The 10,775-nt window shown below is 37.3% G+C and overlaps 1 protein-coding gene across 2 annotated transcripts in view; it reads right to left on the bottom strand.

Annotated features, from left to right (window-relative positions):
• Positions 1–2,490: 2,490 nt before the first annotated feature.
• Positions 2,491–10,775, bottom strand: part of PHACTR2 (phosphatase and actin regulator 2) — a gene marked incomplete at its 3' end in the record, with an annotated part of 130,965 nt that continues 122,680 nt past the window's right edge. For both annotated transcript variants that reach the window (XM_082668832.1, XM_082668834.1), the window contains one exon: positions 2,491–9,321. In XM_082668832.1, the coding sequence (XP_082524958.1) occupies positions 9,306–9,321 (16 nt within the window). The remainder of the gene's footprint in view (positions 9,322–10,775) is intronic.

The raw sequence follows: 10,775 nt of genomic DNA, 5'->3' as shown, positions 1-10,775 counted from the left end.
TTGCTTCTAGTCCCTAGCAATTTTATGTTCTTTAAAATTCTTTTTAACTGCACATCCTCTTGATATTGCTTGGCTTTCTGCTGTTCTTAAGAGTCACAAGTACATACACTTCATTGGTGAATACACTTTGGAAATATTGATCCCAATTAATTTTCCTTACTGTGCTTTCTAATTATAAAATGAATTTTGAGTATTCTTTGGTATGTTTCGGTTGTGTTCAAAGCACTCAGATGATGTGTAAATGAAATGATTTTACAATCTTGGAGATAGTCAGGTGATGAAATAGTTTATTAAAATTTCATTGTAGTAATTTCTTCATAGTCTTAATTTACATTGTCTATGGGGGTATTTTTATCCTTTTCCACAGATTCTGTTATATGTGTTGAGGATTCTTAACTTCCTCTCTATAGCCCAGACCTTTTTCCTGACTTTCAGGTCATATATCCAACTGTATGTTTATCCGCATATAGCTGTAGTTGCTAACTTTTCATAATTAGATAAATACCGTAGGGAGGAGAGACCTGGCATTTTCAGTACTTGTTGACCTAAGGATGTGTTCCTGGATGAACTTTTAACCTTGGCTGGCCCAAGTCAGACAATCTGGAGTAGGGAGTACTCAACATAGGAAAGAATTTGCCCTTAATTGTTCTTGCAGGTATACTCAGCAGTTCAAATTTAAGCTATAAATCTTTTCCCACAGTCAGTTGAAGTTTGTTACCTCTTTAGCTCAGTCCCTGATTCCTGAGTCTTCGCCAACCTTTCTTAATTTTAATCTCTTTCTTAATCTTGTTACCACATTATTCTTCCTAAAAGACAACTCTCATATTATTCCTATTCAGAATTTTCCAATGAGTTCCCACTGCCTACTCAATACCTCCCAGGTGCTTTAATATAGCCCTCGATATCTTCTGTAGTTTCACCACAGACCACAGTTCCACATTACTTTCCTTTTTTTTTTTTTTTTTGCGGTACACGGGCCTCTCACCGTTGTGGCCTCTCCCATTGTGGAGCACAGGCTCCGGACGCGCAGGCTCAGCGGCCCTGGCTCACGGGCTCAGCCGCTCCACGGCATGTGGGATCTTCTCAGACCAGGGCACGAACCCGTGTCCCCTGCATTGGCAGGCAGACTCTCAACCACTGCACCACCAGTGAAGCCCCTACTTTCCTTTTATTCCTCAAATTGAGTGAAACCAATTTTTCCCCAAATACAGTATATACTCTTCCAACATTACAACTTTGTTTACATCATTCCCTCCAACCAGAGGGAATGATGTAATTTGGTACCTAGAAATGGTACCACTTTTAGCAAAAGAGCAAGAAAACCTTTACACAAATGTTACATTCTTAACCTTTCTCTAGAGCTTTATGTGTTCTACTATTAGTGTCCACTTTTTACAGGACAGAGTTCAAAACTCACAAACCGAACAAGGACTTGGGTTGTCTGGACAGCAGTGCTGGTGGCAGCAACTCCACGCCATGTCTGAGTTGAGGTCCCACAAAGAGTTTTGTCAAATTTAATAAAGTTTAATAAATCCGATGCTATCAAAGCACTGTAGAAAATGAAAAAATTGTCCATTACTTACCTCCATTAGGTTTTAGAAAGTAATGTTTCCATGTAGAACCTGGTTGAATGTGAGAAAAAGTGGAAAGTAGTTGTTGAACTACTACACCTACCTTGGAGATGTACTGCTGATTTTTAAGGGCAAACTTGGGGCCAATTTTCAAGCCTATTCTACTTTTTGGTCCCAATCTTCTCTCTTACAGGTCTTCCCTCCAGGATAAAGGTACACAAAATTGCTTTTCAACTTTCCACTCATACTTTTGCCCTTGTCCTGGAGTTGAGGGAGGCTCATGTACAATTTGTAACCACTGCTGAAAAACATGAAAAGTATATTGCAATTCCTTTTCTGGTCAAAATATGTTCCCAAGCTCTCTCCTTGTTTGTAATACATTAAATAGTAGGCATAATGAGGAAGTCTGTTTATTTTCTATATTAGAAACTCTAAAGGGACTATCTTATTTTCACACATTATAATGTGAGTGAAAACAGCAATAGCAAATCTCCTCAGATATAAAAAGACAGGAAGTTTTTAAAATAAACTGTAAATTGCTGTTTAAAGCAGTAATTCTTTAGACGGATATTTTAAATTAAAAGTACAAACCGGGCTTCCCTGGTGGCACAGTGGTTGAGAGTCCGCCTGCCGATGAAGGTGACGTGGGTTCGTGCCCCGGTCCGGGAAGATCCCACAAGCTGCCGAGCAGCTGGGCCTGTGAGCCATGGCTGCTGAGCCTGCGTGTCCGGAGCCTGTGCTCCGCAACGGGAGAGGCCACAACAGCGAGAGGCCCGCGTACCGCAAAAAAAAAAAAAAAAAAAGTACAAACCACGAGGACTTAAATACAAAAAATTTTAAGTCAGGAAGAGTTGAAATTACAGGCAATTAGAAAAGCTGTCTTATTGCTTTACAGGTGAGGACTCTGTGAGCTGTTAATTTAAAAATACCGAGCACTGTCTGAATACAATAGAAATTGGAACAAACTGAAGCTGGGAACTTCCCAATGATTTTATTGAGGTAACTTTTCCCAATTTTATACATATATGCATTTATATATACTTAAGAAAGCTAAACAATGTTCTAAGGCACTTGGAATTGTGCACAGCAAAGTATCCTACAATATTATACAACTACATAGAGCATAATTTTGCTTTTTAAATAACACAAACACCAATACGGAATAAAAAAGATAATACATAGTCTTTCAGGTTACAATAGTGGAATTACATATACATATGTGTGTATACTTGTAGATATTTATACCCACATACTATAATACAGTACAGGTTTAAGAACAACAACAAAAAAGAGAAACTGTCATGTAATCAGTACACAGTTCCAGTTATTTATAGTCACAGATACTATACCTGTGTAATATGTAGGGTTAGATCACTCACTGGAAATTAGAAATCATTCAGTCTGATAACGATCACAGCTTACCAATCTTATCACTTCCACCAAAGCTTGAAATAACGAAAGAATGCATATAGTTCTTTATATAAAAATCACTGTTACACAGAAAAAAGATGACTAGTTTGAGTTTTTAGTAGGTACTAAATCTGGTGAAATTGGTGCAGAATGTTTTGAACACATTGGCACATTTCTAAGCCACAGAAGAAATATTTTAAAAAATAAAAATAAAAATTAGTGCCTGTATTTTTAGTGATGAAAGTGGTTTGACCCTAGATTCATTCAGGTTGTTTTTGAATGCGAGTTAGCATTGCCACGGCGATTTCTTGTGGAAGTTCTCTAAGCAATGTATACATAGTCAAACTATAACAAAACATCCAGTAAGGGAAAAGCCCCCTAAATTGGCAAGTGGCACAAATATCACTGGCATTTTAACATACCACAAAATTGACCTGAGGGTGGAGTGGCATTCTGCCTCATTTACTCCCTTCAATTTATTCTTAAAAAAAAAAAAAAAGTATTTCACAAGAATTCTTAAGCACCATCTAAAAATTCACAATATAATCACCTTTATTGACTGAGTCGCTCTGCTTCAGAAAAGATATTTAGAAATTTTAGTATTGAAAAAAATTATAGTGGCTAACTTCATTCGATCTGTTAGCCACAATACATCCAAATAATTTCGAGACATATTTACCATTCAGTTTTGGAGATAAAAAGTTACGAAAGGAATAAGTCTGTTTATGTACTGTTAGTATAGTATAATGTTTCACCTAGGTAAAACTCATTTTGTGTATGATCATCGTCGAAGTATGAACAATATGCAAGCAATCCACAGCTCACCCATGTTTCCTTCATAATTTAGTATTCACAAATCTAAGAAAAGTTGAACTGCATGGCTATATTTATGCAGGGGGGAATTCAAGCATGTGCATGTGGATTAAATGCTTCTTTAATAGGATAAAGAGGCAATTGTTTGGGAACTCATGGGATGCAGCTTACCAGGTGAAATCTAATGGTGATTTTCATAGACCAAGAGTTTTGTTTATGTGGACTGTTAGCTGTCGTGTTTGTGGTTAAGCCATGCAATGATCCTCATGACATTGACAAGGATTATGACCAACAGTGTAGTTCTGAGGTAAAATTGTGAGGCAAAAAAAAAAAAAAAAAAAAGTGTACTTCATGTGAAATCTCCCCTTTAAGTACATACAGGGACTAATCAAGCGACTATGCCTGTCGGAACTGCCTAGGCTACTCAGTAACCTCCTCCCTGAAGAACTGGTAAACTAAAGCTGCATTAGAAGGCTAGAAACAAAAGGCTAGAAAGATGATGGGGGAGGAAACTACTCAGGGCCCAAAGAAATGCAAGGGAGTCAAGATGATGTTTTGAGATAGACACTTTTTCCTGTGTCCTCAAATTGCAGTAGACAGTGGCATTTAAGGGAGGAGGTACTGCCCTCCCAGGAGGGCATCTGAACATGGGGGAGCGCTTTTTACTTTTCGTATTTACAATGGCTGGGCATACAACTGGCATTTAGGCAGCAGGGGCCTGGGAGAGTAAACATCTTGCAATGTGTGGGACATTTCTGTACGAAAAGAATTGCCCAGCTCCAAATGCCAACAGTACCCCACTGAGAAACACTGATGGAGTGCTTTGCTCATATGTGCAGCTGTGCTAGCAATGTGAAAAGCTAAATGACATTTTTCTGTGCAGTAAATCCTAGCCTAGCTAAAAATGACCCTTGCCTATAGGGTTGGCTTTTGGTGGGAATAGCTGCTATAGGATTCTCTCTTTTTGCCAGAAATCTTATAGCGTGTACAATAGGATTTCTTAATTTGGGATAAACCTGTCTTTGAAAAAGCGTAAGTGGGCTATTTTTTCAGTTCTTTTCTAGAAATGTTAATGGTGGTTTGCATTTCCATAAAGAGCTTAAGCTTAATGATTACAAAAAGTAAGTGGAAAGTGAAAATGAGAATGGGTTGGGAGTATTCTACCCTTGTCCTACCACGCTTTGATCACTGCCAAATTATAATAACGCCTCATGCTGCTCTTTGAAACTTGCGTGTCAACTATTTGGAGATGTGCTTTCTCTCAGAAAGATGGTCCTATTAATTTGATGATTACTTTTGCTGTTGCATTCCCGTCTAGGACATATTTCAGCTCCAAAATTTCATTCTGCTTTGGCAAGTAAAACAATGTGACATACACTCAAATGCCCAATAGTGGAAGATCAGCCAGTTCAAGTGGCCAAGGGAAAACTTTGTAAATAAATTGCATCTTAGTGGTTCCTTAGTGCTCATAACATTCTCTAACAATGTGAAGAAATTAATTATTGTCTCAAAGTATATACTTTCACTAGTAAGATTAGGCTTAATAATATGATTGGATCTAGGAATGTTTAAGCTACCATACCGATGAAATGACATAAATTGATGTATCTTGTACTAGCTTGATTCCATCTCACCTATTCTGAGAACGATTTCTCACTCTGTGTGAAATGTGCTGCTGGGACGAATTAAAGAAATAATATGACATTTTTGAAGAGCTTTCACTGTTTAAATGTGGAGATACTACTATGTGATAGACAAGGTTGCTTTTTTCTATTGTGAATACAGTATAATTTGTGAAAGTTGTGTCTGACTCTATTAAGTATAAATACAATGCCTGTTTTTGTGTTAAAATGTGGTACACATTAGGATATGCAATGTTAATGCAAATTTTTCTCTTTTTTAAGTGTAAGTTACTGTATTTTTTTTAAGTGCCAATGCAACACTGAATTAACTGCAGGTTGTAAAACCTGAGTTATGGGTTTTAAGGACTTATCTCTCATTTTCAATATTCGATGATTATTCAAGGGTGTATTCAATTCCTCTACTTCCTTAAAAAGATTTTCACTGACATTTTAGAACTTTCTACAAACAATATATTTACTAACATAAGAGAAAGATAAGTGATTACAATCATTATGCTAATAGAAGGATATGAAAATGAAACCAGAAAGTCAGTTTTTCTGGGTAAATCAGATGGACGAGTGTGCTTTTTTCTCCATTTAAAACAGCTGTTCAAATACCCAAACTAGTTCTCTGAATATTATAGATTTCATCTAAATAATTTTAGGAATTATCATAAAGGTAAACTATATTGAACAAAAAGAAAATGCTAGACATTTCACACCACAGGAAATTATCAGGCAGGGCTGCCAAAAATTAACACTAATCACTGGAGAACTAGTTTTGTCAGCCTAATTGGTAATGACCATGAAGATGCTGATAAAGCTAATGGCATCTTCTTACTACCTTACTGTTACTGTTCTTTTTCTCCATTTTAAAAAAGATGGAAATGGTCACTTTGGTTTTTACAGTCTGTCTAGTTTTTTCCTGCCTGTGACCTTTCTGGAGATGGATTTGTTCTCTTCCTTAATCACATCTTAGGGACCCAGGAAAACCACTCCTTCTACGTCAGCCTAATGTTGCACTTTAAATAGGAAAAACCCTGGTGTTGTATTACAACAACCCAATTCCCATAAACATGTATTTTTATAGAACCGTAGCTTATCGGTTGGATTGCAGAAATGCTGGCATTAGGCGGATACATAATTCTATGGAGAGTGGTCCACATCTTTGTATCCTTTTAGGGCTGCAGGCAAGATGGGCTGCTGAGATGGATATGCAGTGTTTCTGCCTTTTAAAATTAGCTACTGGGGATATGGGGATGTATGGATACGTATAGCAGATTCATTTTGTTTGTTATACAGCAGAAACTAACACAACATGGTAAAGCAATTATAGTCCAAGAAAGACATTAAAAAAAAGTAAAATTATCTATTAAAATAGAGCTTCATTCCGCAAAATATAGCTTGGCTCATAATCCTTCCATTCTTTCCATAGCTTTTTATTTAAAGGGTCATTCTGATGAAATAATTTGTGGTTCCAATTCTTAAAAATTAAACTAGTATTGGTTAATTTTTTTGACTTTTAAACTTTTCCCTAAACATGTCAATCATTAGAAGAAAAAGTATGGGTAGTTCATAAATCTGACATATCATACAAGGAAAACAATATATTGAGGGACCAGAGTTTCATTTTTGTACCGAGTGCATCTCAGTGTAGGGAATAAAAAAACTGTATCACATGTACTGCTAGTGGGAAAAAAATGGTTCCTTTTATCAACCAAATAGAGACTTTCTATGATATGTATCTTGAGTGATAAAACAGTAATAAATGTCTTATATTTACCATTTTTATAGGGGCCTTGTGATTAGAAATTAAAATGATGTTCTAAGATTATAAGTATAGAAAATTAAAATAACACTACATTCCTTGGTATTTTTCCCAAGACACTAAAATGACAATAAAACAATATCATAAGGAAAAACATGGCTTCAGCAAAAAACTGGAACCTAGTTAATATCTGTGGCTGGATTTAAACACTATGAAATGGATAAAACTTCAGCCAGAGAAAGACACTTGGGCATGCAGAAAAAGTTTTTCAAAACAAAAATACGTCTTACTCTATCAAGGACATGACAATAGTGTAGAATTCTAGGTTTATTTTATTAACGCATATAGCTGAGTACAGCAAGAGGTGTCAGCAACGCTGGCTACTTTTCTTAGTTATAAAACGGTCCTGGCTTTTTGTAATAGGCTAAGTGGGACTAAATTTTTTTTTATTTTTGAAGCAAAATCATCCAATTTTAAGTGGTTCTTTAAAATGTAAATGAATGGCAGGATCCAAATTTGTCCACCAGATTAAATGTTTGCCTTTTGGTTGAAATAGAAAATTAGAGTTTTCCATATAATGCACCAGAATCATTTCAGAAAATCCTAGTCCAAACTCTGAGAATAAAATAAAGTCTATTTGGGTCTTGTCTTGTTGTTATACATCTCATGTGTTTTTAATAAAAGGGGCACAAAATAATCATGAAAGAACAATGAAATGCAAGGTGGTATTTACATATGGTCATTTGTACTTGGGAGCAGAAGCCATACTATGCCTGTGACTCCATGGAAAACAGTAAGATGACAATAGAGGACTTCTTAATGTAAACGATATTGACTGTAGGCTCAAAGGGAAATCTTCCATAACTTTAATCTCACTGATTATTTTGCACTGAAAGTCAATGCTATATTTATGGATGCAATCTGCAGACTCTTAAAATATCAAATGAGGTTCTCCTCACTTACAACTTAGCAGAAATTTTCTGTTCTTTTAAGTCTCTGGGTGAGTATTTTTTTAATCCATGTGCTTTATTTTTTTAATAGCAGCAATCCAACTTAATGCAGCATGGAAAATAAGTAGTTCTTTTCATTCCTATTCAGAGCTAACTGCTGGCAGAAAACTTGCATTTCGCTTAAGTTTTAACTTTGGATTCAGACTTTTTAAAAAGGTGCCATGATTGTCGATATTATCTTCTTCAGATCAAGTACGATGGTTTCAACATTGGAGATAATCAAGCTAGGGAAAGACCAAAAGATTTATTTCTAAAGCCTGCTACAGATTTAAAGGGTCGAATAATTACGTCTGACTTTATTCCCAGTCCTATAATCCTCGTGGAAGGTTGGTACATTAGATAAGGAGTATTAAAAAAAAAATGTAAAGTATGTCTAGCTATGCTACTTAAAGCATGCAACAAAATTTGGGTAAGCATGCTTATTAAGAGTCAGGAAAAGCCTCTCGCATTTAAGAAAAAGATACATGAAAACACTCAGACTTATTTCTGGCAACTGAATTCACTGGCACAACAAAAAAATAATGGTACGACACTGTACCAATATAATGATGAAACAAGAATATTCTTCTAGGGTCAGGTCTTTAGGAAATCCACCTTGGGTGATTAAACTCCCAAATCCCTTAATAAGTTCTCAACTACCGAAAGCCTACTTTGAAAATACCTTTATGCTTCCATTTCTTCTTTTCATTAACATAATGAAGTACTTCTCTTGCTTTCTGATTTTCAACCCCCCACCCCTCTCCAGTGCTCAGAAATTCCATTCCCCATTCTTCTTTAACTTGCACTCTTAAATGTGGCTTTCTGGCAACAGGGAACCAGCGATTGTCTTCTGCTCATCTTCTTTGATTAAAACTCCTGATGAAGAATAAGTGGTGTAACCATGGTATCCCCTTACCATCAATCCACATGCTGGACAGCAGAGTCGCTGCACCCTTCCCTTTGCTTGTTGGACTATCCGGGCTGTATAGGTGGGGAGCACATTCCACATGCTTCCTTCACCACAAGTTAAACGGAAACACACACATTCAAATCCCAGTGCAATATCAGGTTTTCAGGAAGTGAGGATTCCCCCAAAGATGATCAGTCTGTTTCCAAAGAGTCCCGCACTTCATTATGGACGATGAAACCTGAAATATGAAACAGAAACTCTGTGAGACAGTAGAGAAACACAACTCTGCATTCAGTGAAATGAATAAGTTACAGCAATGTTTATGATCAAAGGCAGCTCTAGCATCCCCAACTGAATTACTGTTCTAAGTTACTGTCAGAACAGAATACCATTATAAACGTCACGTGGGAAGGCAGAGACAGCCCCTCTACAAAAGATGCTGCTGGGGCTTCCCTGGTGGCGCGGTGGTTGAGAGTCCGCCTGCCGATGCAGGGGACGCGGGTTCGTGCCCCAGTCCGGGAAGATCCCACATGCCGCAGAGCGGCTGGGCCCGTGAGCCATGGCCGCTGAGCCTGCGCGTCCGGAGCCTGTGCTCCACAACGGGAGAGGCCACAACAGTGAGAGGCCCGCGTACCGCAAAAAAAAAAAAAAAAAAAAAAAAAAATCAGATTGGGCAACAAAGTAGCCAATGGACCAGGAGAGATTTAGAACCTTTTAAAACGAAGCATTTTCCTGGAAAGTGTCCTGCTTTTAATTTCCAAAAATTAGCAGGACACTACAATTTGCTACTATTTGCCCATGGATCCATTAGAAAAAGAATTCACAGACTGGATTTTGTTGGAAGGTTAGGCCATCATCAGCACAGCTTCTACGTTGGTGAAGAAAAGAAGAGGACTAACCAATACTGTGACTGCAATAATATGCTGACAAAGCTGCAGAGGGTCAGAAGTGCTACCTCAGGACTTCCCTGGTGGTCCAGTGGGTAAGACTGCGCTCCCAATGCAGGAGGCCCAGGTTCGATCCCTGGTCAGGGAAGTAGGTCCCGCTTGCCGCAATTGAGAAGCCCACGTGCTGCAACTAAGAAGTTGGCACGCTGCAACTAAATGATCCCACATGCCGCAGTGAAGATCCCGTGTGCCGCAACTAAGACAGTGCAGCCAAAATTAAAATAAATAAATAAATAAATAAATGTAACCTCTCTTCATATGCACTGCCCAGATCTGGTCAAAAAACCCGTATATTTTCTTGCACTATCCAATCAGAAAAGGACATTTATATCCTATTTAAATTAGGCATCTTATCTTCAAAATCAACTCTTAAATTTTATGGTTAGAGGTCCTAAAAATGCAAATTATTCTTAAGTTTGGTACTATTCAGTGGTTTGCGTTCATTTTAAGGTACATGAAGTTCAGCTTTACCTCGGGGGAAGTTTGCCTATCTAACAGAATGACAGTTTTGGCTTTAGGATTCAAGTTGATGAAGCAATAAATAGGTTTACTGTGCTCTCAGGATACTTAAGCTTTTCGTCCACCCTTTCTTCAGAACTTTCCTGCAACTCAAATTTGAAGTTATCTATATTTTCTTCTTCTTGTTAAAACTGCAATAAATCTTTCTTATTTTCATACTGTTGAGAGGGAGTGAATAGGAGGAAAAAGCTAATTTTAAGTCATGGAATTCAGGTAAAGATAGTTA

Source organism: Grampus griseus, assembly GCF_964374135.1.
Source record: "Grampus griseus genome assembly, chromosome: 13".
Taxonomy (NCBI): Eukaryota; Metazoa; Chordata; class Mammalia; order Artiodactyla; family Delphinidae; genus Grampus; species Grampus griseus.
The sequence above is the reverse complement of the archived record's forward strand: the minus strand, read 5'-3'. Positions and strand labels throughout refer to the sequence as shown.